Below are 21,777 nucleotides of genomic sequence, written 5' to 3' on the forward strand. Positions count from 1 at the left end.
TAAACATTGGATGTCTCTTTTCATCTTTGAGAGCTGTTCATGTTGAAGGACAATGTTGATGTTCAATTTAGTTTTTATATTATTATTTTTTACATTTTTCGCTGAGTGATTAATCCTTCAGTTCTTTTTCAAACATAAAACACATCTGTACTTGTTATCTCCTGACTGGCTTTCCCAACACCTAGTTTCTGAGATGACATCTGAGCCTTCTCCATTTACTGAATGAAGACGTGGTTGACGATTCCAAAAAGATGTTTACATTTTTCATTTTGAGGACACTATAGGTTCAGGCTGAGTATTGGGACCTCAGCCATAGTTTTAAAAAGGGTTTGACTAAAGCTGCTTTCGTGGTGGGTGATGAATGGGGCTGCTGGCCAACACTAGCAAAAGCAATCTGCTGTGAGCGGGGGCAGACATTTACTCTGCCATCAAACATCCAGCAGCTGATTTACACATTGCTGCAAAGTGCTCCACTTCCTTCCTATCGAAGCTACCTGGGGGCTCTTTAGCATTTTGTGTACAGGAATATGAAAACAGGCCTTCACACTTAATCCATTGAGGTCAGGTGAAGAAGCTAGAAAAAATGACAAGGTAATGTTACCTCCTGTAGTTGAATGAATACACAAAGCACTGTGTGTATGCCTGGAGCTCATTCATCATGTCTTTACTAAGTCTTACACTGGAATCACATAGTTTGTGGGCTTTGAGCTCCTTTGGGCTGCTTATCGACATAAGATGGGAGGGGCAGAGGGTCAAGTCACAGAGAGCAAAGAGTGTTTGAAGGTGGTGGGCAGGGGCGCCAGGTGAAGAGTAAGAGGCTTTTTTCCCTCCGAGGATAAGCATTAACTGCAGTACATGTACTCACACACACTATGCACTATAGCAGTCCAACAGAGGCTCCTTTCAGCTCCTTTCAGCTCCTTGCACTGTTATGGGGGAGCAGTGGAGTAAAGGGGCAGGGGAGGGAAAGTGCGCTGAAGTGCGAAGACCCAGGCAGAGACCAAAATCCTCAAAAGGAGCTCTAATGGACCTTGAGATAGAGGTGAGGGACATGAAAGAGCGACAGGTATTGTGGCAATACTTTTGAGGTATTATAGAAAATTGTGTCCAACATGAAGGGAGAATAAGGTGTGTACATGTGTGTATGGTTGCATGTGCAAGTACAGAAGCAGACTATCCGAATAATGCAATAGGTGATGTCTGTGAGGCGCATACTGTAAGTTTCCCATCACCCATAACCCTGCTGGCCAAATATCTAGACACTGTGTGTCTTTGTTGGGGGAGTGGGGGGTGGACAGTGGAACGAGGAAGCACGGTTGGCTGCTTATCTCTATCATGCAGACATTTGTCCTCTGGTCTTCCATCACTTCACTTCCTTGTTAACAGGCTGCAGGGAAACCGGGGGATCACGTGACTCTCAACAGTTAACAACTAGCCCCTCTCCCCACGTCACCTGAAAGGCCACCTCGGCTTCTTTGATGTCTCGGAATAAGAGGCGAGCGGTAGACGGGGACGCTGAGACACATGTGTTTCCATTAATCAGCTGGATAACAAGGATTGATTTTAGGAGACACACAGGTGAATCTCATTTCCTTCTTGGCTTAATCCAACATTTCAATTTACTTCAGCTTTCATCCGCCAAGTCAGAAAAGTAATAGATTTTTGTGTAATAAATAATTCAAATGATTGTGATTAAACTCCTTTGCGTTCTCGTGCTAGTGACACGCTGTGTTGGTTGGGGGCCGATATGCTTCTTAACACTCTGATGGAGACGACTGGGCCCTGAGAGTCGACTGTCTCTGTTTCTGCCGGGACATTAATCACTGTCACACTCCTCTCTTTCTCTGTCAGCCTAAGTCTGAAACAGACCCTCCTGCCCCTGCCGAGAGCCACTTCTATCGTCATAGTTACCAAAACCAACGAAACTCAGCGGTGCTCTAGAGGTAGTGGGGCTCAAAAATGTGTTTACGATTGAACATTTGAAGCTTGAGGGGGCAGAACTTACATGTATCAAACTTTGTGTTCCACTTTGTTGACTTAAACATTTGTTTTACCCGTTTGTCAGACTTGTCACTGGTGACAGACAGAGCAACCTTTTTATGGTGCACTGCAGCTGTCAAACATCAAATGCGGACAAAGGTCTTATACTGAAGGGTCTGCACTGAGTGTTTGCTGTTGGACTCATTTTATAGACGTGTGGTTGTATATGTTCTCCATGTTCAGCACTAGTTAACTAATGAGCTCTTGATTAAAGCTACTCTTGCAGCACCATCCCGTTGCATGCCTCAACTCCAGAAACGAGCCTACAGCTCACACGCAATATGAATCACAAATCAGCACGCTTTGGTGGAGAAAAACTCCAGTCTGTCTGTTGGCTTAAGACCAAAAGATTTCTGGCAAGAGCCAAACAAAAAGGTCAAAAGATGGAGTAGAATAATTTCTCCTGAACGTCTGGCAGGTTAAGCTGGAGTAGAGCTAGGTGCTCATAGCTACCCTGGTCAAATAGGAAAAGCTATCAAACGCAGACACGGCATATTAGCCCGGTCTGATTCTCTGTGAGAATTTTGAGATGTTTTGGCATCTGAGATGTGAAAGGCCTATAGCTGCCATACAACAGAATATGTGGTCTCTGTTATCGCTTCCCTTTGTCACTCATTTCTCAATTCAGAACCACGCCGTGTCTTGTACACACTCTGAATGCTGTTTTCCAAGACAAAGTGAGCAGAGACCTTGAAAGCAGATTGTTGGAGAAATCGTCGCTGGTGATTATTTTGAAATGAGAAGAGTGTAGAACACAGTGTGAATGGTATCTGAAAGATATTATCAGGTCAGCAAGCATGTTTCATGAAATATATTCAAAAAGTGAACATGAGGTGATAAAATGTTTTTCAGATTCCAGTGTGGTAGCTGAGGAGATGTAATTGTCCAACACGCTGGCTTTGTGTCTTAGGGTCAGGGCCAGTAATAACACATTTCGAGGATCTAGATTTTAACAGGGAAAGATAAAATTGTCAGAGAGAAGGAAATAAGAAAAAAAGAAAAAAAAAGAAAAGTATAGTCTGTATATCTGTGTGCTGCAGTGTATTTAATTTCTTCCAGCTGCTACACATGTCACTGGCCCCGTCCATGTTGTGTTCCTCAGTAGTTAAAATGCTACTGGTGATGAATCCTCTGCTCTGCTGTTTATTGTGGAGTGATGACCAGTGCCGCAGACCTCCGCAACACATTTTGCATCATTTGGCGGATCGTGGCAGACCTCCGCTGCTCTGCTCTATGGGAAGCTCTGTGCACTGGCACCATGAAGGGCAGCCAAACCATTCATCTAAACACATTACCGACACTGCCATGACACAGAGCTGAAATTAAATCAAAAGTATCTCCTTAACTGTTGATACTCCCTTATTAAACAATTCAGAGCTGACTTAACATTGGGAAGAAAATCCCATGTGCCAATGTATTTTCTTGAAATTTATTGTTACATTCATTATTATCATTATCAGTTTTAGGTCATATGGTCAGGTCTTAATGCAAAACATGACAAGGTTCAGAGGAAATCTACAGTATATGGATTAGGAAAACAGGAGAACATGGAAAAAAACCTTGATGGGAATTTCTCTCCCCAGTCACCCTCTACTCTCCAGTGAATTTAGCTATAGCATTGCATTTCCAGCCAACATCTCATAACTGCTCTCATCATTTTTAGTGCTGCAAAATCCTTAGGCTCATACTGCAAATAACAGCCTGACATGTGGTTGTCCAATTACACGTGGCCTACGGGGATGGTGGGTTGTGGGTAACGGTAAAAGCGGAGACCAGCTGCCTGCTATTGCTAACTGCTGATTTCCCAGCCATTACTGCAAATATGGAAAACCGACGCAGACGCATGGACACAAACACATGGATATGCAAACTAACAAACAGGCACATTCACAAACACCAGATTGCTGACCAGCAGAGAGGCATGTGCTGTGCTCTCTAATGAGCCAGTTATACGACCTATCAGAGGCAGTTCATCAAAGTCTGATACTGGAAACAAACCAATGCTAATAAAACTTTAGGTAAACACATCAGAGACTCTGATCTGCTTTAGCTAATAGCCTCCAAACCCACTGGTTTTGTTCAGATGATAAACTGAATCATGTCAGCCTCTAATGTCAAATAATCCCAAACACAATAGAAAAAGTGGTAAAACATATTATGAAGTCAGTATTTTTCCTTGCAGTGTGTAAATACATAGCAAGATAAATACCACAGGAGTTGCCAATGTGTCCTAATCCATGCCTTGTTTGGAGGGCTTACTGCAAACCTATTACTTCACAGAGCACAGACTCAAAACAGGAGCTCTCGCCCTGTAACTCCATTTGGAAGAGATATAACCATTTTAGAGGGTACGGCAGGGTAAAATGAGCCTTATTTCATTAGTAGGGTTCCTTAAAGCAGAGCACAATGGGGCTTTTCAAAGTAAAAGAGATCCTTAAGAGGAATGCTGAGGATTTAAAACAAAAGTAATAGTTTGATGAAGGCACGTAACAACACTTGTGCACTTTATACAGTCAGTGGTTTCTATGGAACATTATCACATGCATTCCATACAGTGTATATGATAGAGATATGCCATACAACAGAAATGTTTCGAAATACTAGTACTAGTAATTTATGTCAGAACAGGACTTCTGTCATGCTAAACATGACTTGTTTGATTTTGTGCTGTCAAGCATTTTATTGGTGGCAGGTTTGAGAGAATGTACACAGTTTTCACTTAACATATTGTACCAATTTGATATAATAGCAAGAGGTATTTTTTTAGTCTAGATGCCTGAATTTCAATATCATTGGGTGACGAATTAGACAAAAAATAGCGTTTAAGACCATGAAAAGCACAATATGAAACTAGTTCACTATATTACAAAATCTGAGAGGTTATCAACTCTCATAACAGGATCTTGATATATCGAAACAAAAGCTCAACTAAATAGACAAATTAAATTAAAAATTATGGTAGATTTTCTAATGGGAGCATCTAGGATAATGTTTCTCAGATCTCTTTGAGACCTCTAACATAAGAGACCTCTCAAGTGTCTTGTAAAGCAAAAACAGACAACCTGAGAGCCTGTCCAGCTCATAGAGCCAGTGGTTCAGAGTGGTATTAAAGCAGCGGAGCAGGGACAATGTTCCCACCATCCCCACAATGGGCTCAACACCCATCTTCCAACCCAGTCCTCCGGGTCACATCAAGCCTTGAATAAGCTCCCTTCCTAAAGCTTCTAGGGGTCTCAACCATGCGTCCAGAGCATCAATGGGAATAGTGTTCCTCCCCCCACAATGGCCAAATCAACTGTGGGAGTACTTTCTCCTCCTCTTGCGCCCCTTTTATTCTTGCCCTGCTCAGACCTTGCTGGGCTGAACAGAGGAGGGACGGGAGAGAAAAGGCACATGCCTTCACGTCCGCTTCGCACGCATACAAAGGGAAAAATCAAATTGCTCAGACATGCACGCATGCGCACATGCATGTATGAGCGCATGCTTGCACACAACACACACTCACACACACACCTCTTATACTACCAAGAGGGATAACAATGAGAATGTGTGAGAAGAAGGAAAATACTGAATAGTTTGGCGCTTTGAGGAAAACACCTTCAGTCCTTCAAATGACCAAAAGAGGAGAAACGCTGCGTAGCTGTGTATTCATGATGATTTTCAGCAGTCAGTGCAAATTTGAGAATTATGTGCAATGACAGGACACCAAACCATTTTTTATTAAATGGTTAATTGTTCAGTCTATAAAATCTCAGAAAATAATGAAAATTGTCCAAGCAACAAATGTTTGACATTGTTGCATGATAAATATCCTGAATGATAAACTGATCACCTAATTGATTAATTTAATTATCCATTTAGAACTACATTAACCATAATAAATAACGTATTTGATGGAATATTCTTCTCACCAGCTTATTTTCAGCTTGACAGCCAGCTTGGTCTTTTTATCTCTATGCACCCTGTTTGTAAAGGTACAGTAATAGCAACACAGGAAAAGGGAGGGCAAACAATGATGATAACGTTCCAGAGGCAAATTAAGACTGTTGGGTCGCATCAAGCATTAATTAGCAAGGTTGCAGACAGAGTGCAGAGACGCGGCAGCCGTATCGGATTTCGCAGACGACGAGGTTGTGTGTTGAGGCAGAGAGAGGCCAGGTTACAAACAGACACTGCAAGCGAAGGCCATGGCATGTGCACTCTGCATTCAGAAACAATGAGATCCTGGGAGGCTGGAGGGACCCAGACAGACTATGTGGATTATTCATTTCCACTCACTGGCTCAGACTGCACCACGCAGACCGCTGGCTTCCCTCTGCTGACGGCTCAAACTGTCTGGTTATCACAAGCACACATTTCCCCTGAAACCTAATCCGTCATGAACAAAAGACTGAACTAAGGTCGAAGGCAGGTTCTCATCAGGATGTTATTGGACTGAAGCAAAGTATCTGTCAGGCTACAGTTTGTTGCTGACAACAAAATTGGCCACAGAATATTCACATCAACCTAAAAAAAATCAATCCCAAGCAAAGATTTTCATGTTTCTGGAGAAGTTGTAGAATAGCTGAGGAATGCTTTAATTTCCAACTAGAAATGTGCACTTAGTAGTGTAGATCTCCGCCAGGTGAAGGGTTGAATCTCACTCAATGGTCCTTCCTTCACTCAAGAAAGCGGTGAAGATAACAAAAACTGGAATTTATTCATCTCGTATCGTTTAGTGGATCATAACATCTGCAGATGCTCCACTTCAAATTTTTCTATGGAGGTCAGTATTTGGGCCACGATGAAGGCCAAAATGTGGCCCGCAACAGACTAGGCTTGTTTTTAGCCTTGCCGATTTCCAGTAATGCATTTTGCCAGGTAATTTGCTGTTGATCACTTGTGGCCCCTACCGGCCTGTTAAGAGGATTGAGGAGTCAGCGGTTAATGACGGTATAAAACAGAGCAATCAATAAAATAGTTTTTTTTTCAAAAGGTGTTAAATCACTGCAACCATGAAAGGTCCTTGTTAAATAAATATGCACAAAAAATATGAGACTGATGGGTCCAGTAGAATGTGAGATTAAATGTGGACAGACAGACACACACACACACACACACACACACACACACACACAAGACCGAATGCATGATTTCCTCCAGGCTTACGCCGGAGATAATAAAATGAGGTGTACTGAGGCGCAGGACCTCAATCAGGCTTCGGAGACTGTGTGAATGTAAAATGGCAACATTTATGTCAGCACTGTGGGACAGCATTATCACAATCAGGTGACAAGGCAGCAGAGCTTTGTATTCTGGGAATAAAGACCACAGTGAATATTGAGGACAGGGCCGCCACCACAAATCACAGTGAAACAAACTGTGATTTCAAATCTGCCATTATATTTACATAACAGAGAGCAGCATAATCACAATCAGGTGACAAGGCAGCAGAGTTTTGTATTCTGGGTATAAATACCACAGTGAATATTGACGACAGGGCCACCACCACAAATCACAGTGGCGCAAACTGTGATTTCAAATCTGCCATTATATTTACATAACAGAGCAACAGACACTCCAACGTGGCTGCAGTCTCCTGAATATATAGAGACACTTTAAGGAAGCATCTTACTGCGTGTCTCTCCACTCCACTGCTTGAAACATCTTAACAAAAACGCAGTATGTTTTCTGCTCTTTCTGCATGCAGACAGCTTTGTTTTTCCTCAGTGTGCCCTGACCTAATTACCATGTGAATCCTGCTCAAGAAGGCCACTTTAAAAGGCTAAAATCTCTCCGCTTCACTTTCACATTCCAGGCTCAGGGAATGTAAAAAGGGAGCAAAATCTAGATCAACGGTCAGCAGAGCACGTCTCAGCTAGTCACACACTGCCTCGCAGCTGTTCTAAGAGTATCCTTCCTGGGTTTTTAAGGCGTGGAAATGCATTTTTGTTGTGAACGCTCTCAAGTAGGATTCAAGAAAAGAGCATGAGATGTTACAACGCATAAATAAATTGAAGTCTGGTTCCCTATGAGCAGCGACAGATGTCCTGTTGTGCTTGTTTGACGTGCATGAAAAGCCAAACAGCTGAATGACAATGTTGTGCTGTAGATGTCGTCACTTTCCTCCTTGGTTTTGGTTCGTGAAAAGCTGCGCCTTGAAATGACAAAGCAGTCTGTCAACTCTGGGATACTAATTTTCTAGTTTTATAGACCTGAAGATATTTGAAGAGTGTTACCTCAGACCAGACGGAATCATATGTTATCTTTATCCGTCGGTTATCTCTTTAGACACACACACACACACACACACACACACACACACACACACACACACACACACACATACACATACACACATCAACACTCACATAATCATGGAGGTAAGGTCATACTGAACATGGCATTGTTTTCTTTTTTCTTAGAGAGGGAATATCAGATGGAGGAGAGGAGAGATCAAGTTCTCCAGACATTAAACTTTCATATCCGTTTGTCCCCTCTCAAGTGATGCCCAACAACAGGAATAATCCACATGGCAAAGTTTAAATATGCATCATTAAAATTTTGATGAAGAAGCTGCCGGCTCATCGAGTACTCCACATCTACCATATTAGTTAATGAAAATGAATTATTTATGTCGACATCAGATGCCACGGAGATACAGACCTCTACGTATAATCAAAAACACTTCCACTGTAACTACATAGATATCAAGGAGAGACGGAGTTATAGAAAGAAGGGGACAGTGAAGAGAGAGGTGGTTAAAGAGGAGTTGGGGGGGGGGGGTGATGGGTTTCATTCCAGTTTGTGTTTTGTTTTAGATCTCTTTTGCTCTGCTGGTCTGGTTCCCCCCACCAGGACCTGTCAAGAGCCCTCATAAGTTCATCAAAGATGAAAACCTGTTTTCCATTTCAAAGGACTGACCCAGGATACTAAAACAGTTCTTCAAATAACAAAAGCGTTAATCATCCATTAGACAAGCGTGGGCCTGATAAAACATGTGGGAATATATGAATATCAATCAAAAGAGGGATAAGATATGGGACTTTCACACGTGTTGATGAGCAAAATAAAGAGTTATGCCAACTGCAGTTTTGAATTCCAGACAGGGAGAATTAGGATATTTATGAAAACAGGACAGAATAAAACAGGATTATGTGCTACGGTTGTGTGCAATTATTAGTCTACTGGAGGAATAATACTGTAGCAAAGTAATATGAATATTTGATTCATTGGATGACTAATTATAGTTAGCAAATGATTTCGGGACAGCAATATAAACATTTTCTGTCCGTGTCATGTTTTAACGAGAAGCAAAATGGTTTAAAAAAACAAAACAAAAAAAACAAACAAAGCTGAACTGCAAAACAATCTCATTATGCCATCTGACACAACTCAAACCAGCCATGCTCAGTTCCATTTGAGAGCCATTTGAGTGTTAATGAATATTAAAGTGTCCTTCATTGATGCTGTTGAAGACTCTGAACCACTGAGGCTCAATAAAATGTTACAGATGAAAACAAGTGAATCTCTAAAAAAAGCTTCTAAAAGCCCCAGTGGTGGTGGTTACTGGTGGTGCAAAATAGCTTTCGAGTGAATAAGGTGCTTTGATTAATTTAGTCGAGTGAATGTGATATTTGTAAGCCTTGAAAATGTTCAGCTATGGACTAAATGTCTCTGAGAGCTGTTCCCAGTAAACCGCCTGCAGATAAAAGCCCGTTCAAAAGTGCTTGACATTTAATCACCTGAAGTAAAAAAAAAACATCACACATCCATTAAAGCAATGTTCCTATTATGTCTTCATTTGTCCAAGCTTGAATAGGTGCTGCACCTTTGCTCCAGCACACAGACAAGCGGGTATGTTGAACTCTGTGTTGACTTGTGGAGAGCAGAGCAGATAGTCTAGCACAGGGTTCGCTAACGTTTTTTAAACCAAGGACCCCTTAACTGAAAGAATGATGTAACAGGGACCCCCTACTACTAATATTGTAAAAAAAAATGACGTTGCATATTAAACTGGGTCTACAATAAAATGTAGGGGCGGCCTAAAGCCTTTATACATAGCTTTTTAGTGCATAGAATACTAAGCTATTAAAATAATAATTGTCAGCATGATTTTACAAACCATCTTTTAATGTTAAACATAAATGTGGCACAGTGAATCCTTAGAATATACTGTATCTGTGGATGGCTACCTTAGTTACTACCTAGGCCAGTAAGCCTATCATCAATGGGGATTTATATTAGCTAATAATATGTTGGATTCATGTTAAGCCATTTTTATTTTTGAAAAAACTTTAAAATAGCCTATTAACAATAATTTGGAGGCCCACCTGCAGTGACTCTGAGGACCCCCTAGGTAGATCTCAGGTCTAGCACATGATGCACCAAACTTCACCTGGCAATGTGTTATCACAGCTGTACAGTGCTACTCAACACTGCCCTCTGTTGCTCTACAACGCCACAACCCGTCTCCCTCTCCAACAATGCATTTCAGAATAATCAACTTAAGAGGGAAATGTCCTATTTTATAAAACTGTATTTCTTTGTTCGACATCCCGACTCTGGGCAGCATTCTGCTGGACACTTATCCCTCTTTAGAATTCAATATAAAACAGATCAGAAATGTCTCTGAGGAACTGGGAAGCAATTCATCCATGTGACAAGCTCATGAATAATGACTTTCTGAGCTGATTTTGAGCGTTTTCATGCAGAATTAGTCGCACGAACGTTTGCTGGGATTTGGCAAGAATAAAAGAATGTTAAACACTCTGAATTGGCGAAAACGGCTGCGCAGTCCGCGCGTAAAAGCCAATTTGCAAATTGGAATTGATAAGCAATGAGGTCATTATGAGCCGTCTATAAGGGGGACGACAATATTCATATGCCTAAGCAAAGTTGGAAAAAAGACAAGACGCTACACCACATAGGCCTATGTGTGATCCAAATTAGGTTACCACTTTGAATATAGACCATTTGAGAATAAAAACTGCAAGTGAGACGCACAACACTTAGACAATCCAGTTTCCCGAGAAATCATATCAACGAAGTTTCCCCTGAAGATTATTTTCTAAAGTTCACATGTCGTCTGGATCGGGACTACAGGGCAGCGTGCAGTACAAAGTAAGTTTGAGACCGCGCTAATGTGGCAGGCACAGGCAGCTCCTGCAGCCCACAAATGCTCCTCTGATCCCGGGATGAAACGTGAGTGGAAAGTAAAACTGGCGTGGCATAAAGGAACTGCTAACTGCTCTGAATAACACATGCTATCAACGGACAAATCATCTCGCCTGAAACAGCCAAACTGGGCAAAAGCGCAGAAAAGTGTTTAACATTAAGGCTAAAAAAAAAAACGCCCCATTGCTCAAACATTGCTCTGATAGAAAAATCGTCCAGAGAAAAACGCATGGCTGTACATCTTGTGAGCAGCCAATCCATTATTGATGGAGGATGGTTTTTTAATTGTATCTAAGCAGGTTACTCAAGCAGGCTATTGTGTCAGTTTAAAAATCCAGCACCCCAATCAAAGTCGAGCTACATCCATTTCGCCTGAAGGCTACCGTGTCAATCTAAAGCGGGATTTAAGCTGGGAACTGGTGCACAACACACCTCAAAAGTGCTCATTTCGGGTATTTTTGCCAAAGAAAAGAAAGAAAAAGTGATTTTCCTTTTACCTTAGAAGATGTTTGTATTTCCCAAGTTGATGGCAATGCCAGGCAGAGATGGGGAGAGAATCAGACTCGCACTCTAAGCAGTAGAGACAGAAAAGAGACGGGTTGTAGTGTTGGGTCCTCAGCCGCTGTGTGCGTCCCTCTCCAAGCGACCTGCAGCCGACAACTGCGCTCTATCTACTTGAGCTTCGGACGATACCACCGGATTGAGGGGGGACAGGGGGAGGTGGGGGAGTGAGGGGGAATAGCAAGCAAAGACAGGGCCGAGTTGCAAGCGCAATAGGGAGGAAGTGCGCATGGACACCCCCGGAGAGCTTGAAGAGTGTCGCAACAGCGCGTCAGTCCAGAGCAAAGGCAGGCAGTGTTTGAGAGTGAATCTCAGCCTCTATGATCCCAGCGTGGACCTGGGAGAGACAAAAAGACTTCTGGGAAAGATCTTCCCTGCATGTTGTTGTCTGGGACTCCAGAGTACCTGCTGTGTGTCCGTGTGCGGGGGTTACCTGGCAATACAACTCCACTGGGCATTGACATGTTTTCTTTGCTGTTTTGTTCAAACAGTAAACACGTTGTAGCCTACCCTGGACCAAAGTAATTCTATTCAGCCAGATGTAGGCTGAGAAAAATAGTAGCCAATAAACTCCATTCAGAAAATGAATAAGGCTAAATTAGACTGTTGTATGTCTTTATACCTCATTTTCATGTTGCAAAGAAATCTGATGGGCAAACTAAAGTGAACTGATTGAGTAGGCTATTTAAGTGAATGTTTCACGTTAATTCTATTCTATTCTAGTGACTATCCGGATGTAGGATTTAAACAGGCGTATGAATTATTATTCTTGTGAACTTCATCCAAAAAACATTCTTATGCTGTAGCTTGAATGATAAGCCTGCTGCACAAAACCCCCCACAATCTATTCTATTGTGACCGCATAGGGTCGGCTATAAACACGTGGGTATGACTTAGTAGTGATGAGGAAACAATCAGTAGTAGGCCTACAACCCAATATCTGTTCAGAACGTATTTATGCTGTTTTCTTTCTTTACGCCTCAGTTTGATAGGCTTAACCTGATGGGCAAAATTAACTACAAAATAAGGTTCATTTAAGTAAATGCTCCATGTTTTTCTGTTATATTCTATATGTAGCCTACTTCTGTATATGCATAGAGTAGGCTATGTAAAAAAAAACAAAAAAAAAAAAACATTTAAAGATAGGCTATATTTTTCTAAACTTTGGATTCGTTGTCCATTTTATATGCATTTAGGCTCCTATTTGTATGGCGTATTGGCCCAAGCACCGCATAAGTGAGATTGAGTGGACTACATTTTACGGCTATAATTAAACCAAATGTTCTAAAGCAAAGGGCATCGAATTAATAAAGAGCAAGGCTAATTAAGAGCCATTCAATCACAAGCCAATTTCCAAATTACCATCTTGCGTAATTAATTGTCTTGCAATATGGCTGCATTATGCTGAGCAAAAAAAAGAATCATGTAGACTACTCGTACTTATACTCATAGCTATCCAAATAACATAAAAGGGGTATCTGGCTGGTTGGAGGCGGCAGGTGAAAACACCTTCCGCCGAATATCCCTGAACAACTACATTTCCCATAAAGCATTGCGCCGTGCTCAAGACTCCATGGGAAACCGATTGCGCCTGCGTATCCAGACGTGGCAACGGCATCATGGCCTCTTGGAATCGCCACGGGAGTCGGATAAGAGAGGTGAAAATGTTCATGTTGGTGTTGCTGGTGAGTCAAATAAACCTCGCCTTTATGTAAAACGCAATGGTTTTTCTGTCACATTCTCGCACATGGCGAAGGATGTTTGTGTCCGTTAAGGAATTCCGAAGAAAAAAACAAAATCGCTCTTCACCGCGTCTCATAGATAGCCTGTCCGTGCAGGAGGTAAAGTTGACAGCCCTTGACTGAACTTGGTGCTCAGCTTTAACTAGCTAGTAATGATGTGGGTGGTATGCGGTTGTTGTTGCGCAGGTAACGTTAAGATTACTGGATTTAAAGGTTATATGTAAGTAAACTGCACACACAGAGTGGTTTCTGGTAAACGGTCGCCTATGTACACGGGGTTCCTCCCCTGTGTGTGAGTCGTACCTAACGTCCAGGGAATACGGAACCAGACCTGATGAGCTGACTAAAGACTAGGCTACCTTTTTCTCTAGCTTAGCCTACACTCGCATGTGTGAAAGGTTTTCCTGTTTACTGTTTCATTCATGCAGTAGCTTAGGTTATTGTTATTAACACAGCATGACTCCCAGTCACGGAAACTCAACTGTTCAGTCATCCGAGTTTGTAAAGGGAATTGAAAGTTCAAAAGTGTATGACTTTCACAAACGTTTTGGCCACTTTCTGGTGGGTGTGAGCTAGCTACTGTACATTTGTTATTTGTATGACAGAAAGTGCCCTTTGGAAGAAGTACGTTAGCCTTCCATGTCATGTGACATAGGTCACTATAAACTAACTCAATGGATGAAAATTGTTGTCATTTGCAAAATGTGGGTTAAAGTAGTGCTGGTAACAATTCATTTTATTACATATTAATCTAAAATAAAATCTATCTATATATTAATATAATCTTAATAATAATATAATATCTTAATATCTTAATATAATTTAATTATATACATTGTCAGAATGTCAAAGAGTTCAAGGTGACGTGTTCAAATAGCTCCAGTCCAAAACCCCCAAGTTTTTAATTGCAGTGAATGGTAGTTTTGCTTGATAAATGAGTTGAAGAACTACTGTATGTAAGTCTATGGTTAATATTCTAGACACAAGGGCCATCGTATGTAGCTATTCCTGGAGCTTTCAACTGTATCCACCAGCCTTTCTCCCAAGAAGAGGACTTTTAGTTCACATTCAAGTGTATGTAAGAGCAATTGAAAGTGCTTTTCATACACTCAGTTGCCAATATTTTAGATACGTTTAGCAGAAAGGCAGTCTAATGCAACAGTCTTGCAATAAATCCTACCTTCATGTAGCTAGGTGTATCTAATAAACTGGCAACTGAGTATAAAAGCAGACTGTGTCCTGCTCTGCTTCCTGTTGCATGGCAGACTTTGCAAACAAGGGTGGATTTTGGGTGTATATGTACAGTGCACTCTGTATACATTTAACAGAGACACCATTTGATAGTTTGGCAATGTGCCTCAGGTCATTAGATCTGAAATGAAATTGTGACTATGAGGTAAAAATTCAGCAGTGTTTTACACAACAGATGTACGGTGTAGGATTTGTAGCCCTTTTACACACAGTACCCCAATTTTAGGGAACCAAAATTACTTGGATAAAATAAGTAAAGTCATCCTATTAATATTTGGTTCTTAATCCTTTACAGTCAAACACAACCATGTTAATTAATATGATGAGCATGAATTGAAGTGTGTAGCATGAGAATCTGAATACTCAAGTGAACACTTACAAGTTTTGTAACAATTAGTTGATTAATTAGGTTAGAGTAGATTAGACTATCAAAAAAAAGACACAGTTGTTAATTTAAAGGGTTGGTTCAGAATTTTGTTATTTATCAGTGGAGACAGTTTTCAACACTTTTCATCCAGTCCTTCCAGTTGCAGAGTTCACTGGTGCTAGGCTAGCGCAAGTCAACAGTATCTGCTAGCCTGCCATTAAAAGCAGTCTTACACACTCCACAGTACACCCGAGGCAAATAACTTATAATGTCAGACTATCAATGTAAATGTCTGTTGATAGAATAATGTTAGAATTAAAACTACCCTTGCATCGCATTGCAATAGTTATACTTTGTTCCCTGTAGTTGGTAGCATAGCCTACAGCAGCGGCGGAGTGATATTACCTAGGCTACTGAGAAAGCAGAAGTTTATTTACCTGCCGCTGTGAGCTCCAACTAATTCCACTCTGCCAGGCTATAACTCACATAACGTTACTGGTACATGAAAGCACACGGGCTAGCAATTTACATGACGTTTCTGTCAGCAATTACCTAAAGTTAGCAGTTAGCCCAGCCAGGTATCTACCAAGAGTGTAACTATACCGTTAGCTGACGTTGTCACCCCTCCACAATGCATTGAACAGTAACGTTCCACTAACGTTGTCAGTCTCAATCTATCAGTAGCAGCTAGGCTAACGTTATGGAAAGGGCTAGCTTTATTAGCTAGAGTAGCCTACCGAAAGTTATTACCTGTTCATCAGTAGCTGTTGGTGCATCTAGAAAGACGGATGGAACCGCATTCGTTGTCAGTGACTTGTGGTCCTTTAGATTGCGGGGTTTTCAAAGTCGTCTGGTCTAAAATGATCACTACACATTTGCCACTTGAGTAGGGTCTTCGCCGGTATCTTGATGTCCAAGCCAGCAGCTACTAGGTTTCCCGACTGGAGTGCGCTTCTCTGTTTACTTTTTGGTGCAGTACTACTAACCGGAGCTAAGTAAAATTCCGCCGCTGCTGAGAAACTAGTCCCTCAAAATGTAATGCGATCATTGAGATGCAAGGGTAGTTTTATTTCTAACATTATTTTATCAACAGACATTTACATTGATAGTCTGGCATTATAAGTTATTTGCCTCGGGTGTACTGTAGAGTGGGTAAGGCTGTTTTTAGTGGCAGGCTAGCAGATACTGTTGACTTGCGCTAGCCTAGCACCAGCGAACTCTGCAACTGGAAGGACTGGATGAAAAGTGTTGAAAACAGTCTCCACTGATAAATAACACACTGGCTAACTTGGAAATGAGGTCCTATGTCCAAAATTCTGAACCACCCCTTTAAGTTAATTTCTAAGCAAAACAATGCCAGTAGCGGTAGCTTCCAACGTCTTGATGTGAGGATGAATATGAATATCTTCATGTTTGGGACTTTTGTTGAGACAAAACAAGCAATTCGAAGATGTCACCTTCGAGTTCTAGGATTTTTTGATACACTATTTTACACACTTTATAGACCATCGATGATGGGAAATAATTATTAGCTGCAGTCTTAATAATTTCTATAATGCTGTGACTAATTTTGTCTTTATCACCCACCACAAGTCACCGTGCGTGCGTGCTGGTACAGTACTGTGGGGTGTATGAAGGTGATTCCACAAGGGAAGGGATAAACCGCTGCAGCACTTTGTTAGAGGGCAGCTTTCTGAGTGGTAGAGGCCTGCCTGTCAAAACAATTTAATCAAACTTTCTACACACACACATACACACACACACACACACACACACACACACACACACACACACACACACACACACACACACACACACACACACACACAACATTAATAATGTATTACTTGCCCAAAGTTGTCTCCCTGTTTTTTTGGGACAGAATAATTAATATGTGTGAGTGACCCTACCTGTTCACTCACCTGTTAAGAGACATTTTGTCTACAGATTCACAGAATAAACACAGTTAGCAGCCATCGGGGGAGTGGCCCTTATGGATTTTCCCCCCATAAAAGATTTTACCTCCTGATCGCTGCTTATCTGAAAGATATGGTTTGGTTTTTGGGAAAAAAACATGTCCGTTCATAGTTTCTAGTCATAGGTATGCTAGTATTAAGGACTGCAACCTATTTTCATTATTGATTAATGTTTTGATTTTTATTTTAATAATCAAGTTACCAGTTTGTCCAACCAGTCCAAACCCCAAATATTATCAATTTGAAATAATATAGAACAGAAAAACTAGCAAATTATTTTGGGATGAATGACAAATGAAAAATCAACAATCAAAATGGTTGACAAATAATCTTTGTGTATAAAAGCAGCCTAGTTTAGCTTTAGTAAATGCCAATGTAATTAATAATACATAATACTATAGGCCTACTTCTAAAAAGGTGTACGTGTGTCAATATTAACAATAAGGCTAATTAATTAGATCACGTCAAACAGCTGATCCACTTGCTTCTTACTAGGGTTGGGCACCGGTGCTAATACGGCACCGGTGCCTAAATGACCGGTATCTACCGAACCGAAGTGCAACGCGGATTTCAGTGCCTCATTTCGGTGCCACTTAAATGCCTTCTGCGCTGCTTTCTGATGCTCTGAAACAGATGTTAGAGGCAACAGGAGCACCGCTAGGTCACAGCAGGTAACGTTAGCCTACCGTTAGCTAGCAGCTGGATTAAACACGGTTAAAATGCTGACAGATAAACGGTGTAAAGGGTGTCTGTATTTCACTGTAGAGGATTCCAACAGGGATGTTAAGTAGTGTGCAGCTGCCGTTGTCGGAAAAACAACATAATGTGGTGCGTTCACTTGAAACTAATAAGCCTTGTGTTGCATTCAAAGTTATTGTAAAATACCCTATTCCCTATTACCCTATTTTTTTAAGTATCGGTTCAGGCACTGTTTAGGCACCGGCGCCGTTTTTTAAAAGTATTGTTTTAGCACCGGTATCGGAAAAAACCCAAACGATACCCAACCCTACTTCTTACAGTACATCAGTCCATAACCAGTGGTTGAAAACTAAAACTTGGTAACATTAACAAATACAAATATGAAATATTGCTTTTACAGTACCTATGAGCTGCTGAGCCCATGGAAATACAGTAATTAAGCTAAACCAGGCCAATCAACACATCAAACTGCACACAGAAACACTGAAAGTCATCCATCTAAACATCAAAATAAAACACCAATCTGCTATCTATGAGCTTGTCTTTGTGTAGTGTGTCCGTAAACAGGATAACGTGTTGAATTTTCCCAAAACTGATCTACTGTAAACAGTTGGCATTCCTGATGCTGATGATTATATTCTCAAAAGTTGATAATGTGCATACTTTTAGGGATTAACAGTAATTTTGTAATTTTTTATTTAACAAAAGAAGTCAAAGTTCTCAAATGTTAAATGCTATTTTAACACAGTTGTGCCATGGTCCATAACGAGAAAATAATTATTTAAACCAGATATTTGATTGAAGAATAAGTAAACAAGACTATTTTTATGACTAGACATTCAGACACATTTGACTCGGTACCAAAAAAGGTTGGATAAGCAGTTTTATTCCACAACAGCGGCTTGTTAGCATGTTAGTAGGCCTCTCCTCTCCTCTGACTTCCATCGCTGATAGCTGAAATGCGATAGTTACTAAAGCTGCTAATTGATTGCTCCTCTGCTCATTTGAGAGCTAAAAAGCCTCTAAATCAGCGCTCTGTGTGTTATCGGATGCTGCGTAGCTTCCTTTTATAATCAGCCAGTCCACACACACACACCAGCACACACCTGACTGGTTCATTAGTCCCAAGAAACTCAAGGCAAGTGCTTGACAAACACTGGTGTGAATTCTGCTGATTCACCACTGCCCCTAGAACTGGATGCCATTTTTTTAAGTCACACCAGATGGAGGGTGTGGGCTCGTAGGCAGGGGTTAGGCGCCTGGTGCGTCACATTTTTTACAGCAACGTGATGGGACATACCTTTTATGGCGGATAAGGAAGGTTGATGTATAAAGCACTAATGGATTTCCTCAGAGTATTGAGTCTGAGTTTGTCCTGCACTGAGTCATGTGTTCACCAAATGTGTTATCAAGTGAATGGTCACCGTGTGGTATGATCAGTGATGAAAGAATTTCAGGTAGATTACAATTATGAGAATGGATTTTCTTTTGAGAGGTCACACTTGGTACGTGCCAGTTGACATTTAAGCTGTTGTCTTATTGTGACCGCCATCAGAGCTGGCAGCTTTTGTGGCATTTAAACAGAGCCCAGGTTTTGAGCATGGTGGCTCTGCCAGGGTCCTTTTTCATTAATTCTTGCTTTTAATGTTGTGAGCCTGACCGATATACTGTATTGACAGGCCAATATATGATATTGGCTTATCACAGATATATCAGTATCGGTGTACACCCAGTTTAGTAGGCACACATTGCTAAAACTAATACAGTCTAATACAGTAACGCTACAATGAATCCTACCTTCATAAAGGTTATGATTTTCAGTTTTTGTTTACTGTTGTGGAGAGGTTGATGCAACTGTGTGGTCATTTTAAACGCTGGTTATGGTGCTGTTGAATTGTATTGTCTTCAGAGTTTGGTATCATACCATTACATGTGATGAAATAATAGAAACATTTCTTTTTGTCTCTTTTTTTAGAATATTTTAACAAATATTGCTGTCCTTGCTAACCTTGTTTAAGGATATTTGTTTGTTAAATTAAAGCTATAGTGCGTCTCCCCCATGAGGAATTCTAACAACACTGTCGGCGTGTCCACATGATACAAGCCTTACGTGATCGCGCACGTGCCCCCACCCCTCCCACACGCAGTTGCTAGTAGCCAAGGAGGACACGGAGGATTAAAAAAACACGATGGACTCTTCAGAAGAGGTGATTATCTTCACTGAAGTTTTTGCGTGGGAAAGTCACCGGAAAACACAATCTTCTGAACATTGCCATACTGAGAAATACAGAGAGAGAGTTGTGTGGTACGATTAATTGCATTTGCGATAATATCGCGATATGTTAAAACGCGATTTCCTAATCGCAAAGGCTGCGATTTGGTCACATGACTCGCGAGAGCAAATCAGTCTGCACTCCGCAGAGAAAGCATCAACTAGCACACTAACGCTACGCCGTACCTTGAGCTGATTTCTGTCATTCAAACAACTCTGAGTTGTAGTTTAAAACCTTTACAGACATTTTAATAAAATGAAGGGTTTTATTCGGGCTTGAGTCTATACATGCAGTTAATGGATACAGGCACACAGAACTCAAGGCTCGGTTGGCAACGATTAGCTCTGATTAGCGGTTAGCTCTGTTATAAAGATATGAGTGGAGGAGCTGCCACTGAGAGGGGTAACAATCAGACTGATAAATGACGTTCGGGGAGCTTTCACAGCAGCGTGGCCGCGGTGTTTCAACAGTTTTATTAGTACAGTTAATCCCACGGCAAGAACACCAGCAACTAGCTAACGTAACGATAGCCTCTCTGAGCAAGTGCACACGGCAGCACGCAACTTCACGAGGGGGAGGGGCTGGAGGCAGCTCCTCTCTGTGCACTGTAAAAAAATACGTGTGTGTGTGTGTGTGTATATAGATGCTATACTATATTTTTACTTATTTAACTGTCTAGTGTGTAATTGTGTGTTCATACTATAAATTATTATATTATTATTTGTTGAATAATACAGAAGACAAAGAGCTTAAAAAAATAATCGAATCGCAATCGCAATATTTGGGAAAAAAATCGCAATTAGATTATTTTCAAAAATCGTTCAGCCCTAGCTGATAGTCTTAATTAGCTTTGTAGCAACTCTTTGCCAATGCTTGAATGTAACAGATGTTCATTAATATCAAAAAGTGACGCACTAAAGCTTCAATATACAATTGTGGCTAATTGTTACTGAATCAAATTGTGGTTGCCAAATTAAAATCCATGAAGAAAACATATTTTTGCTCTTGAATTGCCAGCTTGATAGAATTGCTGCTAAGCCAGCAGATAACAACTCTAGTATACTCTGCTTTGTGTTCCTCTTTCTCATTTAGCATTCCTGATGGAGCCCGATGATACCTGTGTAGCTGTGTGAAAACTGTGTGGGTTTCATTGATCTGCTTTGTACCAATGAGGCTGTCCCACTGTAGTGTGTGTTGAGGAGGTAGTGATAATAGGAAAAGACAGTGTTGGGAAGGTTTGAGCGCAGCACCATTTATAATGCCTCTAACAGTGTTGGCAGAGTAAGTGAAGCCATCGGAGCTGTCATGGTACACAGCTCTGTGATTGGTTGTTATTGGTGTGGTTTTTCTGTATCGGTCACCTGCCAGCTGAGACAGGAAAATGTCCTTGAAGCAAAGATGTTGTCCTTAAATCAAACTAAAACTCTACTCTATAACCTACACAGTGGACTTGGTAACACATTTCATATTGATACAAACTTGAAAATAAGAAAATCTTATTAAATTAGGTGTTTTTAACAGATGTCAGGATCGCAGTCGGATTGGAGCCGATTTTGGCTTTTATTTTTATTAGGGCCCGAGCTCCGACAGCGGCGAAGGCCCTATTGAAACTGAAGGAATTATTATTTTCCCGGCAAATGAATTGGCTTTTTGAGGGGCTTAACATATTCAAAAACTCACCAAATTTGGCGGTCGCATCAAGTCTGGTGAAA

The 21,777-nt window shown here is 41.1% G+C and overlaps 2 protein-coding genes across 7 annotated transcripts in view; one reads left to right on the forward strand and one right to left on the reverse strand.

Annotated features, from left to right (window-relative positions):
- sema5ba (sema domain, seven thrombospondin repeats (type 1 and type 1-like), transmembrane domain (TM) and short cytoplasmic domain, (semaphorin) 5Ba) overlaps positions 1-12,051 on the reverse strand; it is a 198,142-nt gene extending 186,091 nt beyond the window's left edge. For 3 of the 6 annotated variants that reach the window (XR_004109298.2, XM_031324031.2, XM_031324146.2), the window contains exon 1: positions 11,694-12,051. The gene's annotated coding sequence lies outside the window, so the exon portion shown is untranslated. The remainder of the gene's footprint in view (positions 1-11,693) is intronic. The other 3 variants (XM_031323963.2, XM_031323827.2, XM_031324087.2) reach the window with 2 other exon arrangements.
- Positions 12,052-13,318: 1,267 nt separating this feature from the next.
- Positions 13,319-21,777, forward strand: part of pdia5 (protein disulfide isomerase family A, member 5) — a 65,484-nt gene continuing 57,025 nt past the window's right edge. Inside the window, exon 1 of the mRNA XM_031323651.2 lies at positions 13,319-13,442. Within this exon, the coding sequence (XP_031179511.1) occupies positions 13,377-13,442 (66 nt within the window). The 5' untranslated portion in view covers positions 13,319-13,376. The remainder of the gene's footprint in view (positions 13,443-21,777) is intronic.

Source organism: Sander lucioperca, chromosome 8 (assembly GCF_008315115.2).
Source record: "Sander lucioperca isolate FBNREF2018 chromosome 8, SLUC_FBN_1.2, whole genome shotgun sequence".
NCBI classification, from domain to species: domain Eukaryota; kingdom Metazoa; phylum Chordata; class Actinopteri; order Perciformes; family Percidae; genus Sander; species Sander lucioperca.